The sequence below is a fragment of the Rhinatrema bivittatum genome, chromosome 5, assembly GCF_901001135.1.
Source record: "Rhinatrema bivittatum chromosome 5, aRhiBiv1.1, whole genome shotgun sequence".
NCBI classification, from domain to species: domain Eukaryota; kingdom Metazoa; phylum Chordata; class Amphibia; order Gymnophiona; family Rhinatrematidae; genus Rhinatrema; species Rhinatrema bivittatum.
The window spans coordinates 366,229,838-366,253,098 of record NC_042619.1 but is presented as its reverse complement, the minus strand read 5'-3'; the positions used below and the strand labels follow the sequence as shown (position 1 = coordinate 366,253,098).

The following is a 23,261-nucleotide window of genomic DNA, read 5'->3' as shown; positions in this document are numbered from 1 at the left end:
GTGTTGTGATCTTCCTGCACTCAGTGCCCTAACCCTGATACCGGGGGTGTTGTGATCTTCCTGCACACAGTGCCCTAACCCTGATACCAGGAGTGTTGTGATCTTCCTGCACGCAGTGCCCTATCCCTGATACCGGGGGTGTTGTGATCTTCCTGCACTGAGCAGGGATATGGCATTGCGTGCAGGAAGATCACAACACTCCCGGTATCAGGGTTAGGGCACTGCGTGCAGGAGGATCACAACACTCCCGGTATCAGGGATACGGCACTGAGTGCAGGAAGATCACAACACTCCCGGTATCAGGGATAGGGCACTGAGTACAGGAAGATCACAACACCCCCGGTATCAGGGATAGGGCACTGAGTACAGGAAGATCACAACACCCCCGGTATCAGGGATAGGGCACTGCATGTAGGAAGATCACAACACTCCGGGTATCAGGGTTAGGGCACTGCATGCAGGAAGATCACAACACTCCCAGTATCAGGGATAGGGCACTGTGTGCAGGAAGATCACAACACTCCCGGTATCAGGGTTAGGGCACTGCGTGCAGGAAGATCACAACACTCCCGGTATCAGGGTTAGGGCACTGCATGCAGGAAGATCACAACACTCCCGGTATCAGGGATAGGGTACTGCGTGCAGGAAGATCACAACACCCCTGGTATCAGGGTTAGGGCACTGTGTGCAGGAAGATCACAACACCCCTGGTATCAGGGACAGGGCACTGCGTGCAGGAAGATCACAACACTCCCGGTATCAGGGATACGGCACTGCATGCAGGAAGATCACAACACTCCCGGTATCAGGGATAGGGCACAAGTTCTAGTCACATTGACTGATCACATTACTTTTTTTGTCAAGCTACCAACTGTTTCCATTTCCCATCCCCCATATATTGTCAGTGGGAACCTTGGTAACATGAATAAATAAGAGGGCAGCCAATAGGAATACATATTCATTCCTAAACTGACCTTAACTGACCTGAAAAGTGTCAAATTGTATCATTTTCTGTTAGTGCGCACTAACTCCCGTTAGTGCGCACTAATCGGAAAAAACGATTTTTTAACTAAAAAATCGTGCCAAACACGATTTTCTTCTCCTGCCAGATGATTTCGATCGTTAAGACGATTGGGCACACGATTCACATCCCTATTCTTTCTACACTCATTTCCCAGTTCCTTTTGTACATTCTCTATTGTAGAGCTTTTTTTTGTTTGTTTGCCAGCCTTTCTGAATAGCAATTCACTACAGCTTCCTTTCTGGCTTCCAATTATTCTAATTATAGCAGTACACATTCTGAATTCAGTTATATGGCTACAAAGTTACTTGATTACATAGATTTTTACTTTTGCTACTGCTTATTTCTAAAGGGCTACTAGATGTATGCAGCACTGTACAGATACACACATTTCCTGTAGCATACAATCTACTCGAGACAAACACACAGTACAAACAGGATGCTACAGAACATTTTTTATTTGTACACTGAAGAACAAATATTTTTCATTTATCAGGTTTACATTTTTACTCTATTTTTTGCGAATGATGCTGCTCAGTGATATATGATATTACACCACCATGTCTGTTACAACCATGTATACAACTTCAGCTATTTGGTTGTAAGCCCTTCTTAAATTTAATATGTTTTAGCTGGGATCACTATACAAATAAAGAATATATGTTACTATCCTGCTTGTATGTAACACCACAGGTTCTTTACCAAAAAGAAGGATAGTGGTACAGGAATAATCTCTCCAGGACCCTCAGTTCACTAGAAGCAATAGTCACTATAGAATGGTTAATGCATCCCTCCCAGAAAATCTTCCAACCAGTCCCTCCTCCTCACAACCTCCCAGCACCATGCATAATATACCAACACTCCATGACCTAACATTTATTTAAAACAATAGTGAACACAGATAACCAGCTCACACAAACAGATAACAGAGAAATCAATAAGAATATAACAGGAAATTATAATTGAACAAGTAACCAGAGGAAAGAGGAGGAAAAGGAAAAGGAGAAACATGATCTAAGACTGCATGGTCTTTAGCACAGTGTAAATGCATTTTTTCAAAATGCTAGTCCAAGCAGAAGAAAAGCAATGGCCTTGTAAAGGCAAAAACTGAGTTACTTTAGTTGGTGCGCTTATTCTGTAGGCAACTGACCAGAGATAGCAGAAGTTTCAGAAACACCAGCTGAGCAGAATGAAAACAAAGCATCCACTTGACTGGCAAGACGTATTAGTTGACAGAGCCCTCACTCACAAAAATTTGCAGCCGTCTCCTCTGTAACACGGAAGTCCTGAATCCTGTCTCAGTCTTTGGCAGCACAGTGATCATTTTTCACTCACTGCTGGAGTCAGGGAAACAGATTACAGCAGTTTTCACAGTGCCCTCTCAGCTTCTTGTGCACCTGTAACATTTTCCGGCACACACGGACCCGTAGCAAATAAGCCACTTGTTTTTCAGTTCCTTAGAAGAAGAAATAATTACGTCTATGATCACCGACTTGGTGATCTCCCACTATCCCACAACTCTCAGGCAGGGAGGATTGGGGAACCCACCCTCTCCATGGCGTGCTGGTATTCTGCTCCCCAAATCTCTCTGTGGCTCTCGCACAGTACTCCGAATATCCTTTCTCCTGACTGGCACTCTCAACAATTCACTTCCTGACTGGCTGGAAACTCCAATAGCAAGTGTCTTCCAGTTTGCTTTGCAGTTTGAAAGGTCAGCTGGACCCTGTGTCCGGCTGGCCAGGATAATGCAGGCCCAGGCTCGCTCCGGGAGCAGGTCCAGGCCCGGGGCGGGTGCCAGGAGAGAGGACAGTTAGGTCAGGTTAGGGTCAGGAAGGGGGGGGGAGGGGGAGTGCTCGGTCAAGGGGAGAGTTGCCTTGCAGGCACAGAGCAGGGATTGGTAGGCAGGGAGGGGTTGTTGTGTTGGCCTGACGTGATTGGCAGGAGAGCACTGGTGGACCGTGGATAGGCAGAGTCTCGGGGCAGCGCGTCGTCCGTCTCTCACTTCGCCGCAACTGCCCCGAGAGCCGGCCGGCCATTTTTTCCCTCCCACCCGCCCTTTTAATTTGTTTGGCTTGTAATTGGTGTTTATTAGTTTGTCGCAGCTGGCGGATGGCCCGAGCCGATACAGCTTATGTATAGGATAATCAGAAGATGGAATTATGTGGCAATTTAAGAATGGTGGACAACTGGGGTAGTTGTCAGTTGCGGATTCCTTGCTGGCAGGCGGCGGGAGTCCCCTGGCCTGGCTCCTTGCTGGTCGACGGCGGGGGCCCGCCGGGTTTGGCTCCTTGCTGGCAGCTGGTGGGGGCCTGAACCCGGTGAGGGCCGAGGAACGAGCCGTGTGGCTGGCGAGGATAGTCTTGCTAGAGGAGTGGCGGACGATGGTTTGAGTTGGTTGTTTAAAGTTGTTATGTTAATTTAATGGCTCGGACCTCCAGGTTATTAAAGCTGCGGCCCAGTTAACCCAAAGCAGGTTGTCAGTTGCATTTATTCAAAGTGTGAAAGGGGGCGGATGCGAGCGAGTGATGTCCTGGATGCCTGCATTATAACCTGTCCTGTGAGGATTCAAACAAATCCCTGCAGGAAGTGTGTGAAATCCCATAAGCCCAGATTTTTTTGCATGTATCTCATTTGCATACCATCCCCTTATTACAACCTGCGGAGGCGCCTGCTTTTGCCGAGTGTGCTAAAAAAAAATACACGCTGAAAATAGTGCTGATTTCACTGTGGGTCTTAATACATCGGCCCCTATACGAGATGGAAAACCTATTCTCAAGAATCAAAACATTCATTTTTCCACAAAGTAAAGCCATGTTTTACTGCCCCTTTAACAGAAGCAGATTTTTTTTATAAAACCACAGCAGAGCATAATTGCTTGCCTTCAAAGGCCACTAACTAAACCAGGGGCGTAGTGAATTTGAATTCAGTCCCACTCACAGGCTGCCGTTCCACGGGCTTCACAAGCCTCAGGCACGTTGGGCTAGTCTTCCAAGCCACTGCTCCTCCTGAAGCATGTTCTGGGCTCTCCCCTCTGTCGTCCAGCACCAGTGGTGGTAGTCCAGGATTTTAACCCATCCTCTAGTGCCTCTTCTCTTCTGCCCACATGGTTCGATCAGTTGTTTGAACTGCCCAGGGCTCAGTCGTGCACAGCGCCATGCAGTTGAAACAATGGACCACTGAACTGCGTGGGAAGGGGGCAAAAGAGGAGCAGCGCCAGTGGCCGGGTTGGGGACGAGTTAGGTGGGAGAGAGTTGGGACTCCAGGAGTAGGGGGGGGCCTCCAGTTAGCCAGCCAGTTTTTTTTTCAGCATAATAATAGCAGCAAAGCTCTCTCTCTCAGACACTGCCGCTGTGCATTAACCTTCTTCCTTTGTGCATATTCCATTAGAAGGCACGCGTCTTCCAAGCTGCACTTTTCCTCACGGGAAACTGTCACCCTCACCTTCAGAAGCAGAAGATACTTCCTCCTCCTCCTCCTCCCGGGATTTTTGTTCAGCCCTCCCATTTCTTTTCTGGCCTTTGGATTTCTCCTCCATTCTTCCTTCCTCCTCTTGCTGTGGAGTTGGTTCTGGGACATGTTTCACAACCTGAACGTTTGGTCTAACAATCAGAATGAGAGATTCATTAGAATGTACATAAATATGGGAACGGCTTGAATCCACTTAAAATGCTCTGCCTCCACTACTTATGAGCTGATTAGCCTTACTACATGAACTAAGATCAACAAATTGGCTTTTAGAAAATGCAACATCAATTAGTCCACAGTCAAATTCAATACATATTTCACTGTTAGGTATTCATAATCTCACTATTCCAGTGTCCATTAGCATACAAAGCTGTGTAAACTATGATTCGACAAGGGGATACCCACACTGCCCATTTATGTTTCCAATCAAGATACAATTAATCTCAATATATATGTGGCCTAGACTCCAATTTGCTCACCCTATAACCTGCACCCATGATGCATGAGGGGGGTGTTTTATATGTTTCATTTGTTTAAGCTGCTTTACTGGTGCCTTTCCTTCAGAACATTGAAATTCAGATGCTATAGAGCTAATTTGGCTGTGATATAATGCAGAGGGAGGGGGAAAAAAAGGAAGATCCACTTTCAAATAACAACAGACATGAGTTGTGCCCAATCAGAGCATGTCTGACCCTCCAGGACCAATAGGACAATATTGGGGCTCTGCCAGGTTGTGCCCATGTTGTGCCATGTTGTGCCCAATCAGAGCATGTCTGACCCTCCAGGACCAATAGGACAATGATGACGGGGCTCTGCCATGATATTAGGCCAGACACCAGAGCTGTCCCCATACTGTGAAGAGAAGGAAGGAAGATTACCATGCTCTTGAAGATACAGCAGAAGGAAAGGAGCTATGCTGGTGCCAAAAGTCATCTGTAGAAGCCATCCCCCCTCCCCCCCACTGATAAAAGAGAGAAAAATCAGGACCTGCAGTTGGAGTGCATGGTCTTCCAAAGCACTGGCTTTCCCCTTCAGATAAATGAACTCATGTATGGGCCAGTGCTATTTTTTTGCTGCCCTGTGCAAAACATTTTGGGTGCTGCCCCCCCCCCAATTAATTCAGCTCTGTCCAGTAATCTATATTTTTAAAAACTGACACGCCCCCACCCCCCCCCCCCCCCAATCCCAGAACCCGTGGTCAAGGGAAGGGTATGAGGTACCCTAGGCAAACCTTACAGCCTTGCACACACGCCACCCCCCACACACACACACACACTCACAAACACACACACATGCGCACACACTCCCACACCCTTTACAGTCACACAATAAAATTATGCATTTATAACAAATTTTACATGAAAAAGATCATTCAAGAGTAAAGTCATCTGAGGCAATGCATATTATATTTACATACACTCCTGTGGGGCCAACCAGAAAACTCTGTAAAAAAGACACTTGGACTCCTATGAAATTAGGAGTGTGAGCTTGGCCCTCAGAAAGCCATGAATAAACGGAATTACCATTACAATATAGTAAATCTTCCATACCAAAACAACCCTAACAACATTACTATGAAAAGGAAACATCTCACAAATTACACCAGGCCCTAGAGCACCAATAAAACTCTTATTCGGAAACCAAGCTGCTATAGATCCCTACACAGAAATTACATGCCAGCAAAATATCTCACCTCAGTCACATATGCAGAACACAGACAGACCCTCACCAAATATAGAATAAAGAGACCAGAAAGTATAAACAGAAACGTGCTGAGAAGAACTGAACTGGAACCCACAACAAGCCAACCTCTACATGCAGAGCAACAATGGAAAAACAGAAACATTACCATTCTTCATGAAACATTAAATAATAAAATCAAGAAATATAAAACATTAATCATAATAAAGTCATAGTCATAAAAATAATATTTAAACCAGTTAATGAATAGAATATTGAAATATTCCCAAACACCAAAAATGTTTTTTAAAAATTTGATGAATAAAAAATCCAATTAAAAAATAGTCTATTCCCCCCCCCCCCCAAAAAAAAATATTTCAAAAGAGCAGAATCATCAAATTATACCCAATAATTAAAACTAATAAGGATTTAAAAATCTATTCCCCATACCTGGGATCTGATTTCCAGTCACCCTGATATTGTGGTGGGTAGGGCCATACAAATTTTACCTTCTCTCTTACACACATGCACAATAACACATTCATTCTCTCACACACTTTCTCTCTCTAACATACACAGACTGCCTCTCCATCACCCTCACAGATACATTGTATGTGTATGTGTGTTTGCGTACCTATGAGAGCCTATATGTGACACACTGGCTCTCACAGGCATGCAAACATACACAAACACACAAGCCCTCACACAGACACATTCACAGGCACACAGGTTTCTCACACATCACACATATAGGCTCTTACACAGTCACGCACACAGTCACAGACACACACACATAGGATGTTATGAGAACTGGCCACGGAAGGCCGCGACTGGCTCCCTTCACCTACCACTCTCGCGCTGGCATCACGACCAGTCCAGGGACTCTGGTGGTGGCAGGGAGCCACAGTAGACGCACCCTGCCATGTGGGGCCCGTGCTGGACTTCCGCCGCCAGCTCAACCTTCTCGGTGCGCCCAAGCCCGTCCAGGCCCTTCTGCCTCCTGACTGCCTTAGGCGAGTGCGTGCCTCTGAACTACATTTAAAGGGACCACATTGGGAGGCACCCCGGCTCCTCCCTTCTGACCCCGGCCTATATTAAGGCAAGGCCTATCCCCAGACTTTGCTTTGGCTTCCTATGCCTCCTGTTCCAGTTACTAGAGGTTCTTGTTCCTGTTTCTGCATTTGGACCCATTGGACCTGTGACCCACACTTGACCCCGGACTACGAGATTCACTGCCTGCCCTGACCTATGCTTGACCCCGGACTACAAGACTCGCTGCCTGCCCTGATTCACGCTTGTATCTGGACCACATACTCTGCTGACTGCCACCGCCACGCCACACCAGGCCCTCGAGACTCTATAGACCCGAGACCCCACATAAGTCCAGCCGGCCCTGGTACCCAAGGACTCAACCTGAGGGGAACGAGGACTGGTAGGACTGGTAGTGGTGAAGCCCCAGCGGGGTCTCTGCCTCGTTCTAGCCTCGCCATCCCACGGTGAGGACCTGTGGGGCTCCTCCCCATAGGTAGCGCCAACTCCATCTTGGTCCAAGAATCCACGTTCCTAACATAGGATCTCACACAGTCGCACACACAAACAGGCTCTGTCACACACAGGCTCTCACTCATTCACACATACATACAAGCTTACACACACACACAAGCTCATACACACACATGGTCTCTTGTTATCATTGAGCCCAAGCAGGAAGATTGGTGGGCCGTACAACCCGAAGATAGCAGGAGGCCCACTGCCTCTCCTGCCACTGCCGGCCCACCGCCTCCCCGGGTGTGCCGCTCCATGCAAATGCGCGGTATGCACACCCAGTCACGCCGGGCCTGCTCACGTACTCTATTTCCCCATTGGAGGTCAAAGCAGGAATATGTATTTTTATTCTATATGACACCCCTCTCCCTTGGCAGCCATATCCAGAGAGGTCCCATATATAATTCACAGAAAAGTCCACATGGTTCATAAAAGTATAAGAATGCGAAAAGTTTACAGACAGGCTCACAATGAAAGTTCACTTCAGCATGCTTCGCATATACTTGGGGCAAAAGGAGTATATACACCCACACGTATGCAGCTTTGGTCACACAAAGAGCCTCAGCAGTCATGCATGTACCCAGCTGCAAGTACTATGATGTAAATATTGTATAGCTTGGTGGCAATGTTTCAATAGGCTGCCTAGTTACAAAGTACAAAGATAAGGGGATTTGTAAAGATCACACTTTTTTTGACTCTGAAATATATTCCTGCTTAGCAAATACTAAGAACACGAGGAAGTTGCTTCTAACTAGTTCTTTTGTCTCTCTGATGGAGCTTTAAATCTTTCACTGCATTCTCTTCTTAGGGTTTGCTTTTTGCGAGGGAGCTATTTAGTGTAATGTAAGAGAATATTATTTTTCAGTTCTGTAGCTAAATTTTTCTTTTTTCTTTGTATGTCTTTTAAGAAATTTGTGTGACTTTGGATTTTCCTCGGGCTTTTTTGTATTTTTTTTACTTGGGGGTAATGGTTAGTTGTCTCTAGGTGGGTAATATTTTGAATTTTTCTATTTGTTTTCCTCTTAGTAAGCTGTCCCTTGTTTAAGACTTGCAATCTTGCATGTCTTATGTACTGAAAATATAAAAAGAAAAATAAACCATTCTTAATAAATACATTTAATTGTTAACATCATATCCAGACTTTACTTACATGGTATGGTCCGCCATCTGAGCCTTCTGGATGTAACGGCATGAAAAGGTAAATTTGGCTGGACTAATTTTAATAAGTTCACTTCGTAAAGCATGTTTCTGAAACACAAGTGCACAGTTCACGTCAATTACAAAACTGTGAAACAATAGTTAATGTTTTACTTCCATACTCAGGTAATTCTAAAATTCAGCCTTCATAGCACCATAATGGAAAAAACTGTTATGTGAATGATATCATTGTTTTTGTATATTGAGTTTTAGATGCTCAACCACTGTCATCAGATTTTGAAGATGATTACCTAACAAAATATCAGGCTGATTCAAAAAAACCGGCGGGAGAGCCAGCACTCCGTGTTGAGCACCCGCTCTCCTGACGCACCTTTTCATGATGCTTGAAGTGTGGTGTTCCTGTCTTCTGTCAGTAAATGTTCAACACAATTTCCTATTTTTAAAATAAGCACATTTCTACAGTTTGGGGGTTACAGTTTAACATTTTCAAAATTAAAACAGTATTTTATATCCATCTGAAAGAGATGATGACAAAAATATATTTTGAGACAAAAAAGCATAAAAACAAATCTTCGATTATAACTGGATAAAATATATTATACTTCATAAGGACTGGCTCCCTTAAGGACCTTATGAAGTATGGTTTTTGCACACTTCATTTTTTACATTAACTGATTCTGCTACCAGCTCTCTCAGTACTGCAAAGTCTCCTCTTGGGTCCTGATCCTTGGTCATGTGGAGGGACATTGTCACACCTTGGTTCCACTAAGCAATTGAAAGACAATTCACATTAATCAGTGTCCACTGACCCCATGTAATCAGAAGGCAAAAAGGAGGAGGGGAGGAAGCGGCTAAAATACCAGCTTTGCTGCTGCTATCCTTGGCTCATTTTGTGGGCCAACACCTCTGCCTGCCTTGATCACTTAGGTACAGAGGTAGGTTTGGCATTATTTGGCACCTTTTGTTGCCACCAAGTAATGTACTCAGGAAGGAGTTCAATGACATCGCTGCAGGAAACTGGGCTAAAAATGTTTGTTGCTATCATAATGTATTTATCAGATTTTTCTTTTTCTTCTTTTTAGAGAGAGTTGCTTTATTACAAATATGTGAGGAAGAAGATAAGGGTTTATTGACTTAGTCAGTTTGAATGCTGGCATTATGGCTTCTTCACAGGCCAGTCCCTTCAAGTTAGGATGGATCTTGGCCTCGATTTCTTTAGGGACAGGTAAATTTCTCATTGGTCTGTGCTAGGAGCTGATTCTTTTTATATCAACAGTGTGCGGAAAATTATGCATCCTGTCACAAGTTATATTTCCCAATATTAGAATAAATAAAGATTTCAAGGACAGATAGCAATTTCTTTAACATTTTTGTTTATCAATAATTACCATGCAGTACAGCAATATTACTGAAAAGCTGTGTTACAGAAATGTGCTCCAGTTCAGGGGGGATTACGAATTAGAAATCTTTGTAAGGTAAAAATAATTCCCCCATACCATAAATTTTCAAAATGTTTATGCATGTGAAATTAGAAGTTATCGGCTGAATTTTCAAACGCCAGCACATGCAAAAACCTGGAGATACGTGTGTGGCCGGGCTGAGTGCGCTTATATTCAGATGAAGTAAGTTCCAAAATAAAAGAAAAAAGGTAGGAAGAGGGGTTTTAAGGGCTGGGAGGAGAGGGGAAAAGGGAGGCAGAATAGGTAAGGGGTTAGGGAACTGGGAATGGGCCGTTCGCATCACCGCACTTCTTTTTTTAAATCACCCCCCCTGCGCACGCGTGAGTCGCAACCCGCCTGCACTTGTGCACGCCAATATAAAATTTTAAAATCCACCTTTATATGGGGAAGTAGGAATGTACACGCATAAGCAGTATTTTGCAAGAATTAGAAGTATGCGTGTATTAGCAGTGTCACACGTAAATGTGAAAGGAAAACACAAGTGCAATTTAGGAGCATTCTGGGGAGGGGTTTGGAAGTTTACATCCAAGTTAGTATTTTGTAAGTGGTATATGTACATTCATTATCAAACTTATCCACAGACTTTTATCCCTGCTAATTAAATCCTGTAAATTGCATGTGTCCTTTGACTGTAGTTTTTGGGTGGGAGGTTTGGGTGTAAGTGGTGGGTGGTCAGGACGAAGTGTGGGAGAATATGGGATAACTAGTGGAGGTCTGGGTAAGCTGATGGAGGTGTTGGCAAACCAGTGATTTCAAATATGGGCACAAGTGTAGAGAGCTCCTTTAGGTCTCTACTATAAGGGTTATACCATATTTGAAGGGGAAACAGAAGAGGATGTTGGTTGGGTTTTGGCTGAAATGGTGGAGTCCACGGAGTGTAAAACCCCATCCTGCCATTTTGTGTAAAACCCCATCCTGCCATTTTGTAGTATGGGTTTTTGTTATCCCTTACAGGAGGCAGGATGTTTCGGTTTGTTGTATTTTCTTTTGGGAAAGGACCCTGAGGTCTGAAACTGGAAAGGGAGAAAGGGTGCCTTGTGCCAACTTTAATGATGTTAGGTTTTGTCTCTTTTTATATTAGGTAAAGAAAGTTTTATCCACCCTTCCTTTTTCCATTTCGGTTGTATTTTGGAGCTGTTTTATTTTTACCATCTGCCTGAGTTCCCAAGGATCCAGGGACTCAGTGTGTAACATTTAAAATGAGTTTGGGAATCTCCCGTGAATTCCCAAGAGATCCAGTGGCCCTCGGAAGGCCCTGAAGGAATGAATCTCCATTCCCAGGAGGAGAAAATGAACTTGGAAGAAGATCAGTGACACTTATCCAATTTTGACCTCATATATCATTTGGATATTGAAAAGAGGAGTGGCTGGGAGGGGTACCCTCCCAGTACAAGTAAGGACAGTAAGGAGAATGAATAAGAAGTATGCAGAAAAATACTGAACATCTGGAAAAGGTATGCAACAGGTATGCAATATTAACGTATATTGTCTTAACTGAGCTAAATTCACCAGAATTCTCAAATTTGGGAGGGAGCTTCTGATCTACCTCTACAACTGGAAAGAATCCAGAATAAAAGAACAAAACTCAAGTAACAGAACAAATCAACTTAAATTATAAAGTCACAGATTTACTGAAGAGCCAAACATGTAACTGGATTGGATTGCATGAGGATTTGTAAACAGTCCTTTTCACTGTTCCATCATCAATTTACAGTAAAGTTAACTTGGAAACCAAGCTCAGCTAGGGATGTGCAGAAGAAAAAAATTAATTTTGTAGGGACCCCAATTTATTTCAAAACTAAAAAAAAATGTGTTTGATTTGTTTTTTCTTTGACATTAAACTCAATGGAAGAAATATTGCAGACTATACTGGGTCCAGATTTGGGGTATTCTCATCAGTTCTCATGCAAAGTATGAGAAGAAATCATCAGAACTGCAAGCTACCTAGACTGTGGCAAGGTGGTACCAAAAGCAACATGAATGGCCTAAGGCTCCATAAAGGGGCAAAGGGGTACCGGCATTGGAAGGAGTTCTCCAAGGCATCATCATAGATGCAATGAAGAAAGCTAGTGTGGGAAGAACACTCCAAGAGTGCAAAATAGGCCACCAGCAACAGTGGCAGACTGATACCCTCGGTGGCAGCAAGAAGGGGCAGTGAAGTAGAAAAAATGGCAGGAAAAACACCAAGGCACCTATAAAGGGACAAAGCAGCACACATAGTGGCATTGAGACACTAAAAGAGGTGCAAAGCAGCCCTTCAGAGTGGCAGGAACACCTCAAGGTGTAAGGTCTGGGATTTGGTGTAAACTCTTGGCATTTCAGCAAGGCAAAGTGTCACAAAGAACCCCAAGGTGTCGCATGAGGGGTATAGCAGCAAAGCAAGGTGGCATGGGAGATGCCAGTCATTTTGTTGAAGCATACTTGCCAATTCAATTGTCAGATTCAGTACAAGAAAATGAATTGTGATAAGCATCATTTTCTTTAAATAAGCTTTTATTACATTTCCTACTTGAATTTGATCTAGCTGCTGGGTGGAAATTTGATTTTCTTGTGAAATGGGCTTTCTGAAGGAAAGATCACATTCAGAACATGTGAATGATTTCTCTAATGCGTGTGATTTGGTTTTCCTGGAATGTGGTGACGGTTGATTTAGAAACCTTTTCCCATATTCTCTAGCTGAATTCTAGGTGTTCTATTTCCTGGTTTTGCATGAGTTCTCTCTACCTTTCTGATATTTTTAGCTCACTCAGAACATGTAAATTGTATCTCTGTTTTCTGTTCTGCCTGTATTTCTTCCTGCAGACTGCAGGCTTTAGTGGACAAACCACCCCAGTATAATAAAAAAGACAGGGTGGGAGAACCAAGCTGGGATTGTGGAAGGGTAGAAGAATTAAAGAACAGGTGCCATGGCGGTAGAAACCTGTATGCATGTGGTAGCAATTCCCTTATACTGGAATAAGGGGCATAATAGGTAGATATGTGGAAGCAACTCTTCTACGGTGGTATTAGGGGTATGGCAGGTAACAGCGTCCTCCCAAGACAATGTCTACAGAGGAAATGCAAAGTACATCTCATGCTCAGTTTTCAAGATCAGTGACTGGATCCAGAAAGCGGTGAAATGTTGGATCACTGTGATATGTTATCTCTGTGATGTGGTCTCTTTGACAACAGCTTACAACCTCACAAATAACTCACTGGAAAAGGCTGGCTGCTAACTTACTTTGTTACAATTACTAACTGATACCTGCCCTCCATGCTTTTTATGGCCCATATAAATAAATTGATAAATCCTCATTCCCATCAATGATTCAATTCCGAATGCCTTAAAAACTTGGAACTCTGCACTCTCTGACATAAACAAACTACTCTCAGACAACTTCCTGGCTCTTAACACCACTAAAACTAAGCTCCTCATTATATCCCCCCACAACATCTCCTCCCACACTGCAACACCTCACACTCAGTCCCCTCCTCCCACCACACCCCAACATGTCCGTAGCCTCGGAGTAATGATTGATAACCACCTTAATCTAAAAAAGTTCATCTCCTCCACCATAAAAAATGGCTTCTTTAAACTTCACACCCTAAAAAGAATCAAACCCCTCCTACATCCCTATGACTTTCGCACAGTACTACAAGCCTCTATCCTGTCCAAACTCGACTACTGCAACGCTATCCTCTTTGGTCTCCCAAAAAATGCAATACAACCCCTGCAGCTGTTGCAAAACGCCACTGCCCGCATACTCTCCAACTCACACCGGCACGAACACATCACACCCGTTCTCCAGTTCCTTCACTGGCTACCAGTTTCTTCCAGAATAATATATAAATCCCTCACACTCATACACAAATCCATACATAACCACAGTATGCAATGGTTCCCAGAGCAATTCACCTTCCGCAAGCCAAATAGACCTACCAGAACGCAACATCAAGCAAAGCTTCATACACCTTCACCCAAATTAACCAAACTTGTGACCACCAGACAACGCTCTTTTATCATTGCAGGAACAGCCCTATGGAACAAAATGCCACCTAGCCTACGCCAGGAATCATGCCCCAAGAAATTCAAGCAAAATCTTAAAGCCTGGCTTTTCAAACAAGCATACACCTAACGCCTAACGTCCCCCCCCCCCCCCCAGACGACTTCCCACAATTCTTCACCCCATAAGATACCTAGTCCCCATCAATATCCCCTCTCCCCCATAACAGTTTTGACTGTATCTCCCAGATGTTATGGAGTTCCTTCCTCCCTGCAGAAGCTGTTTAATCACTAAATTTTATCCGACTCTGTTGTATTGGACCAGTATGCACCCCAATCCTAGTAGTTATGTTTAACTACTGCATATGTATAGATTATTTTCTTTTTTGCTTAATCACTAACTCCATATATATAGTTTATATTCATAATTGTTATATATATATACAGTTTATATTCATACTTGTATGTATTCTATATTCACACGTGTTTTATGTAAAGCCTGTTGCTGCATTATGTTCCATTGTAAACCGAGGTGATGTTCCATACGTGCCGCGGTATATAAAAACCCCTTAAATAAATAAATAAATAAATAAATAAATAAACAAACAAACAAACAAATAGGATGAGTAGGATTTGTTTAATTCATTGGACCTCCCCTCCATTCATTTTGAGGACCCACAAAAGAAACACATGGGGTTTCATTCATTTTGGAATGCCCATTTGTTTTAAACAAATGCATATTCCAATGCTCAGCTTCCTGCATGATTATTACTACAGTATGCCAAGACTGTCTTATCAATACTCATGGCCATGGAGAGAAGTCTCTCCCCTCCCCCCCCCAATCCCTGGACAGGGAATCTTGGATTCAGAGATGGATTTAAGAATTGTATGGGAAGTTTGAATACCTTAAGCCTTTGCAATTGAGAGTGGCCCATGGACTCTCTTTGAGGACCTTATCCCACAGGTTACCCAAGTAAGTATTTTCATAAGTGGAATACACACATTTACTATAAAATACATGCCTCTGCATACAACTCAGGGTTATTACGTGCACATACTACAATTATTATGCATGTAAAATATATGTGCATACTTTTATAAAATGAGTAAAGACAATTTGTGTTTTCCTGCATTACAAATTTGTTAGTATCAATAATATAATTCAACTATTAATATTACACAAATATATGTGTGACTGAAACAACATACACATATACTTTCAGAGCTGAAGTATGCAGTATTTTATAAACTGAGTGGCTCCTACCTCAGAGTTTATAAAATGTTTAATTGATTTTTCAGCACTTCAAAGCAGATTACATTCAGGTACTGAAAGTATTTCCCTATCCCCAGTGGGCTAACAATCTAACTGCCTCATTTGCTAAGGCTTTTCTTCCATTCTGTCCCTATGGGAACATACCTTGATGAATCAGGCCCTAAGTTTGTTCCTGAGGAAGGTAAAGTGACTTGTCTAAGGTCACAAGCAGCAGCAGTGGTATTTGAACCCTGGATTTGCTGTTTTATAAGCAGACTGCTCTAACCACTAGGCTACTCCTCTACACGATGGTAAGTCTGCCAATTTTTCATGAACATCCTCATGGATGCTACTTGCTCGAAGACATTCCTTAAGCCTTGCCCCAGTGGAGGCTCAGGAGGTAAGTGAAATTGAATCAAATGATTCATAGATGGAGCAGAGAAGGTGGTGGATGTCCTCTTCAGCATCTAGGTGTGGTTGAGGGTAATAATTGCCTTAATCAGTAGAATGTAGGAAAGGCATTAGCTTCTGAATACAGTCATGGATATACTGCACTATGTAGCATTGATGGATAGTAATGTGAGCGGAAAGCATTGAGCTTTGAAAGATCTGTTTGCCAAATTTATCCAGGAGTTTATGGTCTTTTCCTGGGGGAGAATTCTAATGAATTTGATTCATCTTTGACTTTTCCATTGCAGACTCGACCATGATGGATTTATGAGATAGATGAGCAATGCCAGTGGCTGTTGGACCAGATATTTGAGGTCTAACTTCCTGAAAAGGGAGTTTTCCACATTCTCATTAAAAGAATGTTAAGGATTTTGTAAACTGGAAGAGCTGCTGGCTCAGTTGGAGTATCCAGGATCTTAAGAAGAACAAAGAGCTCAGAACGGGGAACTTTGTTTTGATGTGTAGTCTGGAGGACAGGGAAACAGGTTGTTGGGAATGCTGGTCGAGTCATCATCTGAATCTAACGATACCAGGTCACTCACCCAGAACTCCAATGACAGAGTGAACCTGTAGGTGCTCCCAGTTGACTTTTAGGAGGAGAGGCCTGGACTATCATCTCTGACCTACTAGACTCCGCAAAATATCAGACAAGATAAACCAAAATACCAATGGTAAATACTTATTATATTACCATGGTTCGGATACACATTTATATCATCAATAACACATGTTAAGTGAGACCTCCATGACACTGACCTAGGTCTGTTTGCTTAATGCTGCTCCACCTATTTTTTAGGAACACAAAGCATTTAAAAATGTTCAACACACATAAACATAGGTCTAATATATTTTTAATTTTTTTTCAGAATAATGCTCTCTTTTAAATGGTGCACTAATCAGTGAAATATAGAAATTGAAAGAGCATGGCATTTATCTTATCAAAGTTCTTATCACAAAAGTATGCAGAAAATTTTTTTTTGATGTAATTCTCAAAACGTGAATCCCAGTTATTTCTCATAACATCAGGTTTATTTAATATAGAAAGCCCTGGTGTGTTTTGTTTCTTCTTCAGGGGCGTCAGGATTATTTTATTTATTTATTTAGATTTATATTATTCTTTTCACACTTTTTTCAGTGCTTAAAAGTGGATTACATTCAGGTACTGTAGATATTTCCCTATCCCCAGAGGGCTTACAATATAAGGCCTGGATTTATCAAAATGCACTAAATATTGCATGCGATAGGAAAAGGGGTGTGTTTTATGGTAATAGGCAATTTATCACAATAATACCTAATCAAGCCTAATCCTATTCTTTAATCTTTATTTAGTTGTTTTTAGTATCTTAGTATTTTATGAATTTTCTGTATATTATTTTAAGGATATAATGATTTTATTATTTTCTGATTTAATGGTTTTGATATAAATTGTATTTGATTATTGTATTTTATTGTATTTTATGTTAAATGTACACCGTTGTGATGGTCTTTCAGACTGATGTAACGGTATAGAAAACCTAAATAAATTATAAACTATAAAACTACCTATGTGAAGTGCAAATTTTTTCACACTTTGCAATAAGTGCCACAATTGATGTATTTCCTACATACAGCCACTGGGGGGGACCATGTTTAAGCTGAAAGAGAAAGAGAGAGAGAGAGAAAGACTAGCCATAATGCCCTCACACTAGATTGGTATTTATATCTTGTATAAAAAGTTTATTTTTATACAAGATATAAGATTTTATACAAGATTTATACAAAAAAACCTTGTATAAAAAGTTTATTTTTAACACCATGTTACCAAAAGTTTTTTTATATATTCCTCGTTCTATGTAATGCTCACAATTATTTTATTATGTTCTATGTTCTATGTTCTTCGTTCTATGTAATGCTCTTAGGCAAGTTCTAATGTTTCACTGTAAACCGGTTTGATTTGCATCCAATGCAAGAAGATCGGTATATAAAAAAACCAAAAATAAATAAATAAATAATAAATATCTCTAAGAGAGGCCCACTTAGTCACTTTAGGTGAGGTTTAGGTATTAGTGACGGGGTTAGGGGCCACTTTGACATTCAAAGTGAGACATACGAACAGAACAGTGCTCTCTTGTGAAGATTTGATGACCTTCGGAGTGAGGAAACTCACCCAAAGATGAGATTTGTGCAATGTTCTCTCAACCTAGCTTGATGGACTCTCTACCTGGGTAACATCAAGCTTGGCTGGCTCTCCAGGAGCTTAAAACAGCATGTGCGAAAAACATCGCAACCGCAATAAAGCCCTATCGCACAGCTTTATGCAAATGAAAAAGGTGTAGTTAAAATTCACGTTAAAGCCATGCGATGCAGCTTCACAAAACTGTGAGCCCAGCCCACTTGGCCAAAATTCCTGCCCCAATATCCTCCCCTTTTTCTCATTTGCATCGCACCAAAAGTTATGGTGCTTTCGCATGTGTTAGTGGCATTTTCGCATGCATTAAAGGCGTTTTTTGCATGCAAAAACACCATATAGCACTTTGATAAACAAGCCCCTCAGTTTGTACCTGAGGCAATGGCGGGTAAAGTGACTTGCCCAAGGTTGCAAGGAGCAATATCGGGACTCAATCCCCGGTCTCCTGGTTCATAGACCACTGCTCTAACCACTAAGCTACTCCTCCACTGATCAGGAGTAGCAAATACTGCTCCTTTTCCAATGTTGAGCATCTTTAAATGCTTTATTTCCTAAAACATAGGTTTTACAGAATTAAGCGAACGCACCCAGTTCAGTGTTATGGAGGTCTCACTTAACATGCATTATCAATGATATTATATTACCATGGTTCTGGTACACATCTACTAGACTCTGCTGCAATTGAATGGAATGCTGAAGAACCTCTAATCAAAGGTTCTGATGATGAGTTCACCCCTATGGGTGAGATTGGGACTCCGGTTTCTGGTAATGCTGTGGTGATGGTAGATAGGAGAGGCTGGAACATTCCTTCTGTCTCCTTGATCAGAGAGGTAAAGAACTTCCTCACCATACCAGCAATTTAGTCAAGTGACTGTGTCCTCAGGCCTGATATTGGTCATGGGACGTTCTCTTCCAAGACCAGGATAGGCTTCTGCATAAGAATGGGAGGCTTGTTAGAGGCGAGTGGGACTATGGAGCACACTGGTTCCTTAGGCTCTAGGCGAACTCCCTTTGTCATTAGCTTATACAGAGTGAGTGCTCTGGTTGTCAGAGGTGGCAGATGCAAGCTGATCCCCTCCTCTGCAAACCTAAGATCAGCTGTGTATAACTGGTTTGGTAGAGCAATCTGATGAGTGGAAGACTGAGCTGAATGTGTCAATAGTTTTCATGGGATAGAATGCTTAGATGCACAGGATGACTTCACATACTTTGATGAGTCTTTGGAGACGTGTGCTGAGGAATCTGGTGCAGGATGACTATATTGCATCAATTGCATCATAGTTGTGCCATGTGTTCTTGCACTGTGCATCGTGGGATCATGGAATGCACCTTATGATCAAGAATTGGAGGCCTTGGTGTGCCTTAAGGAGGCATGTGTCACTCGCTTCACAGGGGTGAGAGCATCAAGCGTCAAGTGCACCAGTGCATCGTGTGGCATTGTGTACTCCTGTGTCTTTAAAAACACTGACTTACACATATATGTGATAACTTACACATACTCCTGAAAATTACCGTTTATGTGTAGTTTCAGAAACTATAATTTGTGAAAAGATGTCTTTTTTTTCACCTAGCAGTTCCTTTTGCTCCTTTGGACTTTCAACTCCATCAAAGCCAGAGCTAAGAATTGGAGCCATGACACTTAATCTTCAAATATGGGAAAATTCTGCCCAATTGTACATCTGGTTCCATGCACAAACCTGGTTCAAAGGGGATTATTGTTGAAAAACAAAATATAAAGCAATAATCTGACAAACACATAAAGCAGGGGTAGGCACCTCCAGTCCTCAGGTGCTGCAAGCTGATTAGATTTTCAGGATATCCATAATGAATATGCACAAGATGTATTTGCATGCAGTGGAGACAGTGTATGCAAATGCATCTGTTGAATATTCAGTGCTGTGAACTTGAAAACCCAACTGGCTTGCAGCACTTGAGATCTGATGTTTCCTATCTCTGGAATAAACAAATAAGGTATTGCTTTAGAGATCATATAAACTATATGCTGTGCCACTGTGCTATGTCCTGTGGCCCCGCCACATCTGACCAACCTCATCCTGGACTGACAACAAATTGATACCCACAGTGGGATAGAAAGAACCAACCAGGATGAAGACCTGCAGGTGCCGAGAGGGAATTGCTATCGATGGAATCCTTATGAAATGAGGCCTGCCCAGCCATTGATGCCTTAAGCTGCTGTGCTATGCCCTGTGGCCCTGACATATTCTGTCTTCAACATGGGCAGGTGACACATGGAAGCCTGCCACTGGGACCAGGTCACCCTTTGGGAGCTCCTAAAGTGACCAGGAGAGATAGGGCTTAATATCTGGAAATGGTTTGCCGGTTTCGGGGGTTTGGTTTGTATGGGTTAATGTATTTTTATTATTATGTTTTATGATGCATTTTTAATTTGTAATTATATTTGCTTTGTTGTAATACATGTTGCGTACTTCCTGTAGAAAAAATATGAAAGAAATTTGAAGATGGATTGTTTCAGATTTGTGAGGCCTTTTAGATGCAGGCAGGGGAAACTAGATTTTATTCATTTCTGTCCACTGGATGAGACCGCCATGGAACTTTAAGATTCTGAACATTCTGTACAGAGATCATGTGTTTGTGCCTCCATCAAGGAAAAACTATTGTTAAGGTTCTAGAACATTCATGCCCTATTTGAAATGTACTTACTTTCCTATTATTGTACTTCACAACTGTGTAGAATTTACATGCTGCCTCAGTTCGACGTGGCGTTGCTACGACAACAGCAGGTACATAACAAATATTTCCTGTTTGTGTCCCAGTTCTAGCAAGCACGAAGTCTCCAACCTGTATATTAAAAATGTACATGTCAGGGAAGATTTGGAACTTATCAGTTATTGATGTAATTAAATACACAAAGAAGAACTTAAATTAAATTCACATAATGATTTACAAAAACCTTGCTTGTTCACAACAATCTGAATGCTACAGTAAATGGATGCATTCATTGTACATAAACATAATTGGCAGGATTAGATTCACAAGAAAATAACTCGGTTGATAAATATTTATTTGCACCTAGTTATTTTAGTCTTGTGAGCCAAGTGTTGAGAATAAATGCTATTTAAATATTTTATAAACTAAAGGACTCAAGCACATATATTGTAGTGAAAATCACATTATTACAACTAAAAACGATTATCCCTACAGAGGCAAATGCTAAAGGATAAGCTATCGGTTTTGTGATTTAGTCATTTATTTCTTCATTTTCTAAGCACACCCAGGACAGCTGACAACATTTAGGTTTAATAAGGGCAAAGCAGGTGGAAGAGAAGGCCACATCAAATCTGAATGATTAGTATTCTGTTCACATGCCAGCATAGGCAACTCTGCTCCTGGAGTGCCGCAAACAAGTTTGGTTTCGGGACACCCATAATGTCTCTAGGGCCCAGCTGGTCAAATATCAGAAAAGGGAGGCCTACTTGCATGCAGCTACTATACACATCTGGATTCAGTATGCTGTGTTGTGTAAAGTAAAAGGGAGTTCAGGTTGCATTTCTCCAACTTGTTCGGCACAACTCCCACAGCTTATTAGTTTGTGTCAGGTTAACAAGATCAGACAATGAACCTTTACCTCCCCAGGGTCCTTCTGGGTAAACTTTTTACTGTGGCCCAGCTAAAGCAATTAAATAGCTGACTGCTGCCCTTTCTGCTGTCCCCTGCCAACAGTTCCTATCCTAATCTGCTACTGCTCTCCTTCTGAAAGGTTCTCAATATCTCTTTGACCTGATGGGCTCTCTTTCCTGCAAATCAGACTAAAATGTGGAGTCTTTCCTAAGCCCTGCCCACTCCAGACATGTAAGGGACCAACTGTCTTTGGGGTCCTCTTCAGCATTCTCCTATTGCAGAAGGGAGCAGGCAGTCTTCAGTTACTCTTTATAGGAGGGGGAACTTTGTTGACCTTCAGACTCCAAATAAGCCAACTACTTCCTTTCTCTGGTCCACTTTTCAGGTATACTGGGGGACTAAAGAGACCATTCAAGCAGGTTCTGCTGCAGTCACTTTTCTCTCCTGGCCCCACAGCACTCTCACAAGGGTCCATGTTCAGCCGCTGTGCTAGTCAGGTTATACATAACCGGCACAGCCACACCACTGAATATACCCAGCGATCTCAAAGTGAGCTGGTTATGTATAACCAGCTCACTTTAGGACAGCCCTACGGCCCGACCAGAGTTAGCCAGATAAATTAACGGAGTTAGCTGGTTAACTTATCTGGTTCCTCTCCACAGGGCCTCCTGCTGCCTCCAGAATACCCCCACATATCCAGCCTAGGGCAGAGTAGAGGTAGTGTAGATTTGATCTGGAAGAAAGTAGAAGTGTGCTCTCCAAGTTTAGGCCCCCAGCCTAGATAAGGAAGGAAGAGACACTGCCCTGCCAGGTCTTTGTAATAAAGACAGGAGGGAAGAAAGGAACAGCGAGTTTTTGCCCTTTTTGCTAAGCTTTGACCTTTTTTGTGTATCGGACCTGTACCTTCTGGAAGGCAGCAACCCTCTCCAGGAGTGCAGTAGAAATCTGTACACATCTTCACCCCATCAAGAGGAGGTTGCAGAGACCACAGAAATGTTCCAGTAATTTTTCTTTAAGATTGAGTTTTACCATCTAATGGGGAAGGAAGTATTTTTTTCTGCTTCCTCCTTTGCCCAGGACTGGAAGTTAAGATTCTGCTTCCAGAAGAGACCTTTCCCTCCCGGAAGGTTCCTTGATGTCTGAGTTGGAAAGAAAAGGAGGAGGACACTTGGAAACCCCCAAACGGAGTTTCCACCCCAGGATGCAGGACAGCAGCCAGGCTGGAGATCAGGATGTGCACTGTGCATCTCAGGGACCATGGGAACCAGGGACCCCAGCCACTGCTAGGAAACCCCAGCCATGTTGGGAATCCTATTCTTCCCCAATAGAGGATATCAAAATAACACCGCTCACTGAGGGACACTTACACAGGAAGAGAGACCCTGAAATCATGTACTCTTTGGCCATCATGAAACCTGCATGTATTTGGACATTATGTTATTTACACATCTTGATTGCCTTACTATCAATCACAGTAAAAT

At 42.5% G+C, this 23,261-nt stretch overlaps 1 protein-coding gene across 1 annotated transcript in view; it reads right to left on the bottom strand.

Annotated features, from left to right (window-relative positions):
- VWA3B (von Willebrand factor A domain containing 3B) overlaps nt 1-23,261 on the bottom strand; it is a 632,585-nt gene that overhangs the window by 186,997 nt on the left and 422,327 nt on the right. Inside the window, exons 26-28 of the mRNA XM_029603312.1 lie at nt 20,863-21,000; nt 8,862-8,959; nt 4,443-4,620 (exon numbers count right to left, since the gene is read on the bottom strand). Coding sequence (XP_029459172.1) covers nt 4,443-4,620; nt 8,862-8,959; nt 20,863-21,000 — 414 coding nt within the window. The remainder of the gene's footprint in view (nt 1-4,442; nt 4,621-8,861; nt 8,960-20,862; nt 21,001-23,261) is intronic.